Source organism: Folsomia candida, unplaced genomic scaffold (genome assembly GCF_002217175.1).
Source record: "Folsomia candida strain VU population unplaced genomic scaffold, ASM221717v1 Fcan01_Sc003, whole genome shotgun sequence".
NCBI classification, from domain to species: Eukaryota; Metazoa; Arthropoda; class Collembola; order Entomobryomorpha; family Isotomidae; genus Folsomia; species Folsomia candida.
Genome location: NW_019091195.1, coordinates 10,393,664 through 10,410,385, shown reverse-complemented (window position 1 = coordinate 10,410,385; position 16,722 = coordinate 10,393,664). Strand labels below are relative to the sequence as shown.

At 37.9% G+C, this 16,722-nt stretch overlaps 1 protein-coding gene across 3 annotated transcripts in view; it reads left to right on the top strand.

Annotated features, from left to right (window-relative positions):
- The window catches only part of LOC110847315 (high affinity cGMP-specific 3',5'-cyclic phosphodiesterase 9A-like), a 40,502-nt gene that overhangs the window by 7,646 nt on the left and 16,134 nt on the right, over positions 1–16,722 (top strand). The window contains exons 1-2 of one of the 3 annotated variants that reach the window (XM_035849034.1): positions 3,640–4,281; positions 15,387–15,745. In XM_035849034.1, coding sequence (XP_035704927.1) covers positions 15,550–15,745 — 196 coding nt within the window. In that variant the 5' untranslated portion in view covers positions 3,640–4,281; positions 15,387–15,549. Of the gene's footprint in view, positions 1–3,639; positions 5,288–15,386; positions 15,746–16,722 lie in introns of those variants that run through there. The other 2 variants (XM_022094243.2, XM_035849035.1) reach the window with 2 other exon arrangements.

The following is a 16,722-nucleotide window of genomic DNA, read 5'->3' as shown; positions in this document are numbered from 1 at the left end:
CAAACCAACGCATGCATTTGAAGTGGTTGCCTCCTTCCAACTAAATTAGGCTAAATCTCAAAATAACTAGTAGTTTTCAGACCAATTTAATTTGTTCCAGGATTTATCTAGCTTAGTCTCTCAAGAAGAATGTGAAAGCATAAAATGCATAAAGTCATAAAATGGATGTTGACTTTTGCATTAGATTAGTGTGAAGTACTTTGTCTATGACAGATAAATGACTACAATCCATCAAAGCTTCTTGTGGCTATTGTCTCATTTGCCAACGCAGAAAATACCGAGGTTGAATCCGTAACACGTGAACGTTTTTGACCTTAAATTACTGGTTGAACGGCTTGGAGTGGAGGTCCCGAACATTTTTTATGTGAAAGCCCTTTTCTCGAGCTACAAGTCGGTATCGGCGATTTCAACTTTTGTACACTGATTTGACCATGGCGAGGTCAAGTTTAGACCACTCGTCTCTCAAAACTTTCCAAACTCCGTCAAAAGTTTTTGGGTGGCGGAGAAAAGATTTTATTTCAGATATCCAAAGCCGAAAAAATTCTTGGGACTTACATAGAGTGACTTAATAGGTATTGCACTATTTTGGATGATTGTTATCCCGAGTGTAGTGTTTAAGTCCTTAGCGTAATCCTGGGTCAAAAGGGCGGTGTGCGATGACGCTGCGTCGTGATGAACTATCACTTTATTTGTGTCCTAGCCATATAGTTTTGGAAGATGAATCTCCAAAAGCGGTTTTAAAGCAAAGTCAATGAAGTACTTCGCAGTTACCTTCACTTTTTGTGGAACTTTGATAAGTGGGAGGAGACCACGACCAGATAATGCACCAACCACCATGAACTTATTGCAAAACTTTTCCGTGTGCGGGATGGCCAATCTTCTGGAATTATTTTCTTCTTTGGTTGTATAGTAAATTTTTCTCTGACCGTTGGTATCTTTAAAGAAAATAATTCTTCATCCAACAACACTAAAAAGTCACTTTTATCTTTTGTCAGGTAATTAATATAAAATTTTTTGCAGGTCAAACGACGATTTTTTTATGCTTCTCGAGTCAGCTGATGGACTCGGATTTTTCTTCGTTTTTGCCTCCACAAAATATTAATTGCCCGTCGCAAACTAGTCTCTGACACTTTAGTTAGACGTGCCACTGCTCTCTGGGGTGGTGGGTTGTCCTTAGAGGTCAATAGGTCAATTTTCTTAAGCACGAGCCGAATTAGCATTTTTCGGACTCGTGTTTGAGGCATGATGGTTGTCCTTTGGTACGAGCTTGTCGTTATTGACCTTCATTTTTAAGTCCCTTATGTATCTGGCCTTTCGAAACTCGTTGTCCTTGAGTTTTGAAGTGGTTAATTATGTATGTGTACGAAGAATTAAGTTTGGAAAGTGTTTTTATGGTACCCTCTTACTCTAAGGTCAATGGTCGGGTCATTTTTGAATCTAGAGAGCTAATTTTTTGCTCAGCCCTTGTCAACAATCACATGTCGTTATGCTCAAAATTTGAAACCGAAACTCCGACCCGTTTCGGAGCAATTCAAGATTGACCGCGTTCACGTGTTACCGACTCATCCTGTATACATGTGTAAAGTGCATACACAATATGAGAAATAGGTAAATGTGCAAGGTACAATCAGCCATTTTTAGAGTTATGTACATACGTGTTGCTAGTTTTAGTAATAACATATATTACGCAGACGAAAGTAGGGACTCGCAATATGTAAGATTTTATAGATATTAAAAATCAATGATAAACAGTGATGGTGGAAAAGGCGTGGTCGCGGTCATTGTTATCCTAGAAACATCTTTGCACGATTTTTGTAAGTGATGATTGACAGCGTTATTAATTTACTGGGTAAATAGTTTCTACTCGTCCGCTATTTGTGTGTTTGAAAACTTTACTCATGTATCAATTTGAGCAGAGCAAAATGTATACATATTCCAAAATTAGACTTCCATTACAATAAACGCATATGTTCGTACACATGATGTATTTCACAAACTTCATTTAAATTCATCGACATAATGCGACAATCATGCTTCATTCTGAATACAAAAATAAACTGCTTAAAATTCAACTGGAAGGAAAACATCATTGATGAATCATACACGCAAGTCATAAAACACTCACTTGCAGTGCTCATCATAGAATAAGTAACACGATGTGAGAACTGAACTCGCACACACTAATTCAAACACACCAAATACATTTATAAGTCAAAACGAAGATACGACAAAGAGAGGAGGAATACAATGTAGCGATTTAACTTAACAGTTTGTCGCTCCACAAGTACATATTTCTCCTTTATCAGCCCATTTCCCGTATGGAAATTCCCCATAGATTATTGTCCTGGATAATAATATTGATAAATACCGTCAAGAGAACTGCAATAATAAGGATTACAACTTATTCCACTTGAAAGAATTTTAACAGCGGTCTGCTCACGAACATGTCTGCCAACTCGGAATTGGAAGTATAGATAAAGTCGCTTTTTGCTTATTTCGATTGCAGCTATGAATAATTCCAAACTCATACAATTTTTGGAGTACCCTGCTTTTCGAAGCTTTTTGATGTAATGAGATTAATTTTGATCAGTAATTTTTAATCCATTGATCCCGATTTACATTTTCTCAAGTTTCGACATACACGCGGACATTTTAGTCTCGTATTTATATCCTCAAAATACTAGTGCAAACTTTTAGCCTATTTTTACTTTTGAAGATGAAGAAGTGAGTAATAAACCAAGAAGGCACCGCAACACACACGCCTCATCGTGTGTTCAAACTTGTGGAAAATCGATTGTAGCATAATACACAGGTTAGGTCACTACTATGCATGTCTGCATTATTAGTACTTCTTAAGAGTCAAGAGTTCTCCACAACACCAGAACTTTGCTTCAATGCACATTGATAGGCCAATGCACGTTTGAGCAAGGAAGACACGATTGTGACGCAACTTTTTTCAAGTAGCATTTTATTTATCAACGCAATCGCTCATATCCCACCTAACTAACTATCCTACCTAAACCATTACCAAACTGACTGATCCATTCACTTTTACCTCCCATTATCCGTGTGGACGGGAAAATATGTACTCACAAAAGTTAACCGTGTGAAATAAGCTCTTTTAAATTCTAAAGATCAAACCTATAGTGACAAAAAACATCTCTTGTAAAAGTGTAAAACTTTTTTTTGTGCACACGTACGCATGAAAAAGTAAGATATGTATGCATCATGTACATGCATACGAATGGGTGATCATAATGTACAGTGTATTGCATCATGAATGCAGGATGAATGCATGGAGTCGTATGGATGAACAGAGTCGCAATCACCTTCTCCAATCAAGTGATACTCTCCCAATAATAAAATTGATGTTTTTTGTTGCAACCGTATTGGTAACAAACAGCGCGTTGCACGGTATCTTTGGAAGGAGGTGATACATGTATGCAATGCAACATTAATATCATAGCTGATAAGTACCGAGTGGAATAAATTTGTGCCCTGAAGTGTGAGTCTCTAATATATCCCATTTATAATCATTAGCAAAGCAAATGACTGTTTCGGGCTCACATCGTTTATTTACTCCTCCAACCCGTTGGTGTATGGCATCATCGAAACAGAAGCAAGCAGCAGAAAAAGATGAGAAAATGAGAATGATAGCACATTGTGTTCTCAGTTCTCAGCTCGTGCAGCAAGCAACAGTTTTTGTTCCATCCTTCAGGTTTATAAAGTTCTAACGACGGGAACATGATGGTGAACATGGTCGAGCTGTAAACGAATTGGGGACGGCGTCTTGTCTGTTTTCGCAAATTTTATTAGATTTAGCACACATTGAGTTTTTGCTTTTCTGTGTCATCATAACCCAAAGACATTTATACGGTGCCATTACATTTACACGAAAAGAAGTTTAGTTTTGAAAAATACTTGTGCACTGCAGCTCTGGTATTCACTCTTCTTTCGGAATTTGGACCATTTGAACACTTTTGGGAATTGTGAACACAAAAAGCCACTTTGCTCTCAGTTACTTACACTACAGTTTGAAGAGGGGAAGGTTGCCGATAAAATTAATTTCACATATAAATAATTGCATTCTGTCTGTGCGTGATTGATGATTGGCTTCCCCTGGAGCTGGACAGATTTGAAATTTCGATTAATTTTTGTTGACAAACACATAAATCCTTAGATGAATTTAATTGTGAATTTAAATCCGTTATTAATAATACGATTTATTAGCCATTGCAGTGTATCATATGACGTAAAAAAATTGTATCTACTTTGCAACAAGTAAGTAGTTTCTTGCTGTTAGTGTGATTACTTAGCACTGCATAAAATATTACCATATTGTAGAACCCCAATAAATGCTACATAATTCATAGTCCCCGTTAACTTCATTGGTGGTTGTCGTTTGTGGTTTGTCAAATGGATATAAGGATGCTGGCTTCATTACAAAACAGTTCATAGAGTCAGCCAGTTCTCAGTCATAAGCCAAAAAATTACTTGGAACCGAATGGATTAAATCCATGTTTTTAAGGTTACTTACTTTATATAAAAACTAAATTTTTTGCAAGTGTGGTATGAACGTATTTTCTGCCCAAAGGAACATCGGAGGAAACAAATAAATACGAGAGCAACTTAGAGTCTCGCTGTTATCAGTGTTTAAGGATGAGCTAGAAAGTGGATTATTAAACATTGAATGCATGTGTGTGATAGTACGTAAATTGGATTGTATTCGGTGTTTGTGCGTGTGTGGTGTGGAAATAGAATTGAGAGAGAGAAAGGGAAGACACGGGTCTTCTCTTCTGATGGTACTTTGGTCGGGCAGCGTCAATAATGGAGTGTTCTCTATGTTGAAGGAAAATGGGAGAAGGAAAGCAGGAGAAGTAAATAAGGAGGAGAAGACGACAGCGAGCGAGGTGGAATGGAGGTGAGGTGAATGTCGGAGCTGGTGAGGAAGTCACAATACAAATACAATCACATCACCATCACCGACCAAGTCAGCCAATGTGAGTCGAGAGAGAGGAAGTGAAAGTGAAATACAAGAGGACACAATGGACTTTGGTTGCAGAGGGAAATGAAGGAAATGGAAGAAGAAGGAGAGGTTGTTGGTTTGTTTGAGAAAAAAGTGCAGATGTGGATCCCCTGAGAAATAGATGAACATGAGATTAGCATGTACACGGAATCCGAAATCGATGCAAAAGCCAGTGCTTATAATAATCGTGCCTGAGATCTGCATCCTTCTCCGTGTTATTGCAAAACTATTCTCTTCTCTTGGATCTGACACAGTCAATAAGTAAATGAGTTCAACTTACTTTTACTTATCGCACTCTAGAGCACGGCCACTAATTTTCCTGTCACTTAATTAATGTTTCCCATCCTCGCTCTCTGCATCTCCCACGACTCACCGCACCCAACGCGAAAGCCAAAGTAGCTCGGTTGGCTGGTACTATTACAACAATAAAAGACAAGCACGCAGCTTCCATCTTCTTGGCTGTGAAAGGTTTTATGCGCTATTATGTTCGGATCTTGAGGAGTAGACGACACTTGCACCAACAAACCTGTTTCCACATACTTGGGGTTTTATTTTGTGGTGGGTATCTAGATGCGGGTGTTGCTCATTGTATTTCTGAATTCCAGGGACAAATAAGTTTCTTGGTCGCAGAGAAATCCAATATTGCTGTGGATTAAGATTTGGTGAAAGCCAAAGCGAGGGATTTATCGTCGTTGGCATTTGTATTCTACAGATTCTTGTCCCCAGAATCTATTTATATAGTTGAAAAAATTGATTTAGTTATTCCGTCCATGATTTTAATTTGGAGAAGAATACATTCATAAATATGGTGAAATGGCTCTAAAATAATTTATCCCTGCATCTGTCGATCAATACATAACTTGTAAATATGAATCTGTGGACAGTTTGTATCCATAATGTATAGCCATGTGAGACTTTTGATTGGCATAATCAAATACAAGCATTACAAGTTTGGAGTGTCGAACCAGAAAATTCTACAAATTACTAAATTGTGATTGACCAATGATCCAGTTTTCTGAGTTTACTCTGCTCATTAGAATTTGCATGTATATGCATATGTACGACTACGCAAATTTTAATTTGCACTGTACATACTCTGTTAATGCATATTATCAGGGTGACACAGGCACTTTCCCAATATTCTGACTTGTTGATGGCCAACATTTATCTGTTTTGACGTGAGAGAGATTACACCCAATTGCAAATTGTGTTTGTACTTGTACTTACCCACTTAAACTCGCTTCCTCGTTCACATATCCCTGTGATAACTTTGAGTGAATCCTGCCAGCCATCAACCCTTCCAAATGAAACTCAGGTTTTATACAGTAAACTTCAGGAAGTAGCATACCTGCATATGCACATATACATATGTAGAAGCACAAATACATAGGAATATAATCCGAACGAATCCTTTGGGGACGACTGCACATGTTTCGCTGCTTTTGACTGTTTAGGTACGAAACAGTTTTATCCTCATGAGTATTAGTCTGGAAACATTTAGCAGAGAGAGGTTGTTGAGGGTCGATGAAATTAAAACATTTATGACGCTGCTCTCAAATTATTTTCTCGTTGCATAAGTATTGTCGGGCATTGAGTACCCTATTCCACAGTAGTTTGTTGCAATCATTACACACTTTATTGTCCATTGTTATAAGTCATGTTTACAATCCGCATATCCAACTAAACTAATCGATTTATCTCATTATCTCCCAAAGTTGATTCCCCTTAATAAATGGATATTTGACAATCAATCAATCCCTTAGATTAAGTGGCATCAAGATAATTCATTGACATTATGTGGATGGTAGTGTGTGCTGGGTACATATGAATATCAGACTGTGCAACTTGATTGTCTGCAATTTCATGTGCAGCCATGCGTGTGTCATTACTAGCAGAGAGTGTTTGTTAGTCTATGTAACAGTGACATCGGTGCTAGAGGTTGAGCTGAATTTGTTACATTTCTAATGAACGTTGTATATCAATTTATCAATCACCATAATAGTTCAACTGTTATAATCTAGACGGAGGATGCTAAAAACTTAATGTGTTGATGAGTTGTGTAAGTTTCTAGAGTACTTATGCATACTTTACACAGTCAACTGCAGAGAAAATGGTAGCTCATTTTATGCACCGGACAATTTTGCATACATATTTTGCACACATAGCGCTTTCCTAACCGTTTTTTCTTTTACTCCAACCAAGGTACATGCATAGAACCCACATAACCGTATGTATGTCCATCCTTCTATCTTCATATGTACATAAATTCCGATCGTGATACTCGCATAAAACTTATCGGCTTGACTTAAACTTTGCTAAATCGAATTAAAACCATACCCCACGATATGGTTACCATCCAAAATAGGATGAGGAACAATGAGGAACCAAGTTTGAACTCGGTCCAGTGAGTGACCAGTGGGGGTCATTTAAGTACAGATGGGCGTTTCCCTGTGCCAAATTTTAAAAAGGGTCGATTGCATTCACATACTAATGAAGTGGCTGAGGGTGAATATCTCAATTTCTCACCTCATGCGCATTTATGAAAACCTGTTGGCTACCCTCCCACACACACTTTTAATCAGACTTTCAAAATAATTACAATTTTAGAGCTCGAGAATTGAGAAAAGACTTTCGTTTCCTTTCGTCAAAAAATATTCCCACACGAAATTTGGTCTTAAGACAGGGAAACGAAATAGTATTGCAACACTGCAGTAGCATCGTATCATCATTAATGGAAAGTTCATTGAAGACTCAATACCTTGTGCTGACAAGGACATGCAATATGGAACATGTTTCAAATTTAAGTACATAAATTCAAATGGTAAGCAGTGGCACGTTTAGTTGTTTATCTAGATTTTCCATTTGCTTTTAGTACTACATTAATTATGCTAAGGCTTTCTTCATGGAACATTCAAAGAGAAATTTTAATATCAGAATTAGAATGCAAATATAAAGGGCTGAACATTTCACACGTTTCCAAAAGCGTCCTCCGTAAAGCATCCTCATCACTATTGAAACTTTCCCCTCACCCAAGTTAATCCTTTACTCTACGATAAGGAACGACAATACACGTGTAAAAATCCGTCCTTCTCCAAGATTTTATCCTGTACGTTTTTTTAAATTATTTTTTCATTAAATAAAGCCAATTTTTTCCTGTTGAAAATGTCCATGTAAGCATTATTACAATTTCCGATTGCCAAAAGGCATCCGCTACTGAGACATTGCCCTAATTATACTTACCATATAACCCTTTAGAATAAATATGTGTCTTACGTTGTATAATGTACACATTATACACGTTTTAGAGCGACATCCCTTTCAGCAAAATCGGATTACATAAAATGTGCTGAAAGCTGGAAAACGTGAAATAAACAAACTCTAATAAAAATCCTGGGTTATTAGCTGATGCGAGTTACGTACATCTAAATGTTTAAAAATCCGTATCCGCATGATTCAAATGAAATAAACAATTACAAAAATAGAAAAAGGCTACATGACCAGGATGGATTTGTACTTTTTGTAGACTTATTAAATAGCAGGTTATTCTCTGCCTCGTCAGAAATAAAATGAGCATCAGAATTCGGAAGAAGGAAAAGGGGAAAAAGATCCAGTTGAGCAGATCCATTTTCTACCACCAATTTATCTCTGACTAAGCCACTAAAGTCGACGATTTTTTAGTTCAGTGCTTCTACACTCACCCTGTCATTAGTCTCATTATAACGCGTGAAGAATTTTACGGTATTCATTCTGATTTTAACAACAGCGCTCAAATTGCATGACCTCAAAGTCTCTCGTGTCCCTCATTCCATTTGGATTACACCGAGCAAAAGTACCAGAAAGAAACAGCATGTGACCTAAAATATATAAAGTTTAGTAGTTGATATTATGCAAAACAATTTGCAGCTGCTCCCAATCTCAGCGTTCTCTTCTTCGTTTTATATGTCTACCTGATTTCTCTGTAGATTTTATATTTCATAAAATAAATTTGTTACAAGTACTTGCTGTACATATTTCTGCCACGTAAGTACCTTGGATTTTATGCCCATCAAAGTGAGAGATGCAATGCTATTAACCTGGAGGAGATAAATAGCAAGACGGATAAGTACGTAATCTTGAATACAGAAAAGGTTTTCATATCCTCAGTCGCATTAAACCTGGACGACTCTGAGATGAGAGAGGGAGGGAGATCACTAGCTCAACTGCTACGAACCAACCACTCAACTTTCTTTGGAGAAAGACGAGGTGACAATCGATGATGGAAATTCCGCGTTAAAAGGTTCATCGCGGTTGTGATGATGTGATTCCCTTCGCACTGAAGAGCTGGCTGGTTGCATGGCTGGCTGTATAAGCATAACAAGGAAAGAAAGTGCTTGGGTGGGAATAGGGAGGAAGAAAAAGTGGAAGTGAAGTTGGCGGTGGGGTGACTTATGCTGTTGCTGCGAGTGGTTATCCTCAGACGATCGACATGAAACCTTTTATGGGTCTTGCTTAAGCTGACGAGGGTGCGTTCCTCCTTTTCACCAGATACGTATACATGCACATATCTTGCACTCATAGCTTCTTCCTTGGCTAAAAATACAAAATTGTACCAACACAAATTTGTGCTAGCTTTAACTCGTTCTTTTTTGGATGGTTGCTGGGTTCAATCTCTCGAGGTTGAAAATTTAGAAAGTTGACAAAGTCGTGCTACATTGATTGGATTTGATGAGCACTATGAGATAAGCGAACATTGGTTGGTTTAGGAACTCTGACTTTTAAAACTCTAGAGATTCGTGAATGGCAGAATCCTGTTATGGATTCAGATTTGACCTTTTCATATTTTGATGGGTAGAATTTTTTAGGCCATGTACTTTGGTCACCGTATCTCGACTGGCAGTAGAGCAGGAGCAGGAGCTAGACCACCAGACGTGATCCATTTCTGAAGGAAGCATTGATGCAAAAATCCAGAGTCAAAAAAGATTTATGTGTTTCCTGTACTCTGCTTATTTTCGGGTCAGTCGACGATGGCATGGCTGTATCTTCATTTCATCGGTACCTGATCGTATCAGGAGTGAAATAGGAAATAGTTTGGGCTGGGGTTTTGGGAGTTGGAGCTGGTCATCCATAAAATGATAGAATTTGGATGGCTTGATGAACCGTAATCTTGTTAGTACAGCCAACGCTTGGGTTTGGTGTGGAGTACATACGAGATATTATTTGGCAGAGTTTTCATTAAGTCTCGCAAAAGTTTGCGAATGGTCCGTGCTTATTGCTTTCAGTTTCAAAATTACAAGAAAATCTCCAATTGATTGATCTTTGCTGTATCATGGTCGCTGAGAAAACTCTGTCCAAACCCTAAAAATAACAGCAGTCATGTCATGGCTCCAGTCGTTAATGATGAAAAATTAATAGTGAGTCAAACCGGGTTTATGTCCAGGGATGAGTTGTGAGTTTCTCTGCGAATTTTAGTTCCAAAGTGGCACGATTCTCCCATCTGGCACTTGAACTTCAAGTCTTGAAGAGAAAAGCTACATCGGTGAATAAAAGGTGATTCCTTCAGGAACACGACCACTTAAATAATGAGTAAGGGTACACAAATTTAACGTGCTAAATATTTAAAATTCAATTGTCCATGTGCATGAACTTCCAGTAAAGCTATCACTCTTTTCCTACGTCCCATTTCAGGAAGAAATGGCATTTCCTTTTAATGTAAACCTGGTGCCGGTTTGCATATCGACTAAATTCCTTTATGCTTGGATTACCCCGAAAGCAGGCGTGTGATTGGTGTATTGTTACAATACATCAATTGTACATGGAGGTCCAATACTATTGTACATACGTATGCAATTAAATAGTTTGCAGTGTTATTATTTTCAATCTCGGAATTACAACATATTACAAATACAGTGCACAACACGCTCTGTTTTCATTACTCTGTCTGCGTAAATATGTGTGTCGCGAGCAAAATTGCTTTCGCCAATTAATGTTTGTTCTCCTGCGGGTGATGGTAAGATTTCAGATGAAAATACCTCAGTAATTGGACAAGCGGCTAACAACCTCAGTGACATAAACTACAAAGGCCCAGAATTCTAGCTTCCCTTTCTTTAATCGCGATATCTGGCATTAGAATGGATTACATGCTGTGGCAGAAAAAATTGATATAAAAATCTGAGCGCCATAAGTCATATAATTAATACACAATAGGAAGGAAACCTTCTACTCAACGTTTGGTGTGCTTGGTCAAATTGAAAGCAAACTTTAAATTTGGCAACTATAAAATCAAGCATTCTTATTTGCTTTAATTACTTATTTGTATACACATCACAGAGTTTGTAGTACCAACTTTGTATGGTCACAATTTGTATGTATGGGAACTATTAAGCGAATACATGGATGTATAGCAAGCGGATCAGTTGCATTGAATTTTGTTGGTGAGATTTCTTTGGAAGCATATGCCAAGGACTTTAGATTACAAATGGAAGAATGTATATTTTGGCCTGGTTGGAGACGGGCGGGGTATGGATGAAGTCGTCTGAGAGAAAGTATTGACTTTTCCATCCATTATATAGCCAGATTAATTTGCCGAAAAGTATAAAAGAAATCGGTGTATGTCCATAATGATCTGAAGGCAGGAGTGGAAGATGAGTGGGTATTAAACTTTTATACTGAGAAAGCTATGTGCGTCATCATAAGCTTTCTCCTCACTATGCCTACCTTTGTACCTCGTCGGCTTTCGTGGTATCCACTCCATAGCTCTCACTCCCTCTCCCAACCCACACCGCTCACAATGCTCCTGCTTTCACCCTACCTGAGCTGGCTGAGATAGCTCGCTTCCCCACCCAGCTCAAGTTAGCAGCAGCGAGTATCAGTTCAGCAAAACAACGGTGAAATAGCGTGCACGGCAGACTGTGAACTGCATCGTGCCCTGGCTGGCTGTAGGTTATTTACGAAACTACAGTCACTCCATTGTTTGGATAACTCTACTAAAAATAATTGTTTGGTATGCAAGTATCTGACAGACAAGGTCCATAGAGCAACCTAATTTGTTGCAATTATTTTTTCACATTTTTCTATTAAAAAGCGAATTGGTTGGTATATACGTACTGTTGGTGTTTGGGAAATACATACGTATCTTGGCACTGGCTTATTGGTGAAGAAACATAATGGAAACGAAGAATCAACACCCAGAGACGTGGTTTTGTGGCTTACTCTGGGGACTGAGAAAGACGTAAAGTTGTTCAAGTAAAAGGAGTCGTCGTCTCAATATTGAATTTGTCTCTGGTAGCAGTCTCGGTGGATTCTTCTCGGTAGGAAATGGTTGCCAAAGACAGATTGGGTCTGATGGCTTCTCAGTCAGTCGAATATTATACGTATGTAGGGCGGCAGAGTTGTGAACGCTTGTTTTGTTTTCCTTGACTTTCTTCCTCTCTCTCCGGGCTTGATTAAAATCCGCAAAGCACATACTCTGTCCTGTTTTTGAATGTATATTATTGGGTGAGTAGGACTTGTTTCAGTTAGTCACTCACTTCCAGCACTATGCAGGTTTCCATTTGGCGAGATAAATTGTATTGAAATTTCTGGAGATCAAACGGCCTTAGCACCCAGCAATTCTAAGCTGAAAATCGCTTTATTCATTCAGTTATTCGATTGTGTGAAAACGGCAGCTAGGGATTCGAATTGATAAAGCTTGCCTAAGTGTTAATAAGTAAATGACCAATTAGTTCGTTACACGATCACGATGCGTGATCAAGAATTCTAGGTAAAACATGCATTTTAAAGCATTCATATTTAGATGTAAGGGATAGATTGAATTAGCACAATATTTTTTAAAACCTATCAATTAGATAAAATGCTACAAGGTATGAAACTGCTTTACATACAAATGTACGTACACGTTTGATATCATGAAACACCATTTTGCATTTCTTGAGTACTGTAATCCTCGCATGAATTATTGAAGACAAATTGCCTCCTGTCTAGTGAAATTCAGAAACGAATTATTTCCACGCCGTGTTTATATAAATTAGAAATAAAAGGAAATTCATGAGCAAATCCATCTTGCACTCTAGGTTGCAAACACAGAAACAACTTGAAGCAAATAAGCGAAAGATGTAAATAAGGAAGAGAGAGAGAGATGTGTAGACGAAGGAAAAATGGGAAAATATATTCAAATGAACATCTTTGAACTATTCGTTCCTAGTAATTTTTATTTTTACAACTTTCGTTCAGAAAATCTGCTTTCACCAACTTTCACCACGCTAACAGACACGGGGTTAATAAATCATGCTCGTGTGAGAACAATCAGATGCATGGGAGACTTACCCCTCCCAGGCTTGCTTAATATATGTATGCCACATGTGCACCTGCAAAAACGAGTACTTGCAAAGAATAATGGTCCTTAAATTCAAGTTTTATTCAAAACTATACGAGTCTCCCTCTCTCTCAACCTTTTATGCAAAATAGGAGAATTATTGGGGCAGTTATTTAAATTCAAATTAAAAGTAGGATTAGTCACGCTTGACTATGAATATCACTGGAAATTGATAAACATGTCGCGTAATCTTGTCGTTGACTATCTTCTCGTGGAGAATTAAACGAGGAAGGACATCGGAACATGGGAAATGGGCGTTTGGAGAGACCACTCGTCCAGAAATAACAGTGGGATAGTAATTTGTAGCCGCAAGTGTCAAGCTAATCCAATAACTCATCAGCTTTCCAGTGCCCGAGCAATGGTGTGCACTTATCATTATAGTATTGGAAATGTGGTCGGGTTTCTCTAACGTGAACCGAATTCGAATGCCGCTATAGCAGAATTGTGCTTATGGTACGCTGAATTATTGCCACCTTTGAAACGGACACACCACTTTTCTCAATTCCATCCAACTTTCCTTATAGACTCAGATTGGGCAAGATGAATCAATTTCACCTTTATGTCCAAAAGCACACGGTAAGTTGTGTGCAAACAAGGTGAAAGTCTTTGGTCCTCTCAATAATAAGGATGAAATCGTGCGTGGACACCTCGTACGACACTTTGTGTCAAAATACCTTGTACTATTTTGATTGATAATTTATCCAACAAATACGTTACGTATTTTTTCACTAAATATTTCCACGTGAAATTATTTTTCTCATAATAAAATACATTTTTCTGCTCAGTCTTCTGTTCATAAGAGAAATTAAACTAAGCATTACGTCATATTGGCAAGTTAAATCCGAATTGATTTTAGATTCATACGAACCACTGGAACTTGTTCCTGCAGTTATTTTCAAGCAATCCTGTCTCCTTTTATGTAAGAATCATGGATTGTGGAGGAGGAAGGGAAGAGGACAATCATAGATATGGCATTATGCTGTCTGCTGGGGATTAGCATGCATATCCTTTCCGCAAGTAGCACGAAACGACATAACATAAGGATTAAATAGGGTATACTAAATCTTTCTGGTTTACTTTGCAAGTTGTTCTGCAGGAACTATGTATTTCCTCAATTTTTATCCGAAATATCTCATTTAAATTCAAAAATAAAGCTACAAACCTCTTGGGAATGGCTGCCCGACTGAATTTTGGGAACATGCAATAAAAGACCAGAATTATCTATACATAGATTTTGAGTAAATATTAACCATACACGACCTTTCGATTAATGTAATTAGTTACCCACCAAATGTACAAAATGCATATCCCAGAGAAAGTTGATATTCGTTGCTCAAATTCAATTTTCCTTTGTGAATTTTTATTCATGTCATTCTTCAATTTGACGCATCAGGGAACTTTTATCTCCTGTCTGTCTTCCTTCCTAAACGAGAATAAAAGTTACCCCTGCTTTCAAGAGCCACACTACTGCTCAAAAAGTAAATCCTACAATGCGGTGATTTAGGACGTGGTAATCCTATACTTTTTGCCCAACTTGTTGTATGCCTGTATAGCGTGCGTTACGCTGATCAAAGATCAAAAATTGAATGCAAATGTCCTGGATTGACTGCCGGCAGGAAACATTAATGTCCACCTATGAAGCTTTACTCTACTAATTGGGTATTACAATAAGACGAGCTACAAAATCCTCATCGATTAGTGTCAGGATAAATAAGGACAAGGAGGATGGTAAAAGTCAAGTCGATGTGACGGGTCGTTCAGTATCTCGATATAATTTCCCCAGCTCGCAACAAAACTAACACTGCGCCACATGTGTACTAGACTAAAACTGCTACTGCCCTCAATAGTCAATCAATCTCATCCCATCCAATCTCATCTTATCCTAGAAATAGGAAAACTACTGAGAAAGACTCTTTCTCGCAACTTCTCAATCTTCGGTGCTTTGAGGAGGCTTTAAAATAATAATAATTGTAATAATAATTCTGTATTCATTTCGTTGTCTAATTTCAGAAGTCAGAGATGAATTGTTCCCTGCTTCCTCAGCCTGATGGCTAGCGGATCATTTCTTCCATACTTCTTCTCCTCCTCGGGCGACGACCTTTCATTTTCAACGGAGAAATAAGCAACCTCCAACTTTAGCAATCACTAGAAATTGCAACAATTGACCGAGCATATGGCCTCCGGCCAGGGATCAAGTTTAGATGGGGCTTCTCCAGCCGAAGAAGAATCGTCATCCAGGCCACCACCTAGCGAAAAGTCGGACACGGAGGTGGATGAAGAAGAGGCTACGACAACGGTATACTTTCTCGTAGGCGATCGGCATAAAGCTGCCATTGTGCCAAAAAACTCGTCGTCTGATGATATTAAAGGTAGGCTCACACCAATCAATTTCTCAATTTCACTTTCGGCCCTCTATACTAAATTTGTATGTGTGCACATGTAAGAGTCCCGACTTTCATTGCTTGGCAGCCCATAAAGTGGCACATATAAATAGTTACATACAACTACATAGTACATGTAAATGTGCACATATAGTTTCATCAATTACGAACACGAAAAGAGAGACCTTACTCAGTCATCTAAAGTCAGTCAGCCATCGATCTCACTGATAAGTAGATAACGAAATGCAAGAGTATCGTGTCTCAACAGACCGAATGAATTCTCCTACGCAAAATGCAAATGACTAAGCAAATTTCTTCATGGTAGGCCTTTTTGTGATGGCAAAAGTTGAAATGAAAGTAAATGTTCAAAGAACTGAGAGAGAGGAAAGGAGAAAGTGAAAAATTCTTTTAGCACGACTTCTCTCACTTTCCGTGAACTAAAATATATATAAATGTACGAGTTCAGTGTAGTTTGCTTTGTATGTATGTAGCTTTAATCTATTGCAGATTTCCCCTCTAAATATGTATATTCTACTATTCTACAGATTGCTATCTAGGAATTTTAAAATCTAGCAATCATGAAGGTAGAAATGAAATTAGTTCTAACTCCAGATAAAATTATAAACATTTAGTTTTTCTAAATTTCAACGAAAAAAAATACGTATTAAATTCTACATATTTAGCTACAGAGTAAAGTTAAATATGTAGAGTGTTCTGTAGGTTGACGGTAATATATAATTTAAATGGACAAGTCATGCTGAATACGGACTACATATGTCATATGTATGTAGTACATGTCTATGTATGACATATGTACATAAGTTCAACGTATAATGTTATACTAGATTTAATATGAACCTCAATATCTAAATTCTTCAGATCTTCAACTAGTGCATGCATCACTGCCCATTCCATTCGTTCTTGAAGGTGGAAAAGGAGATTCTTTATATTGTTTCTCTGTCCAA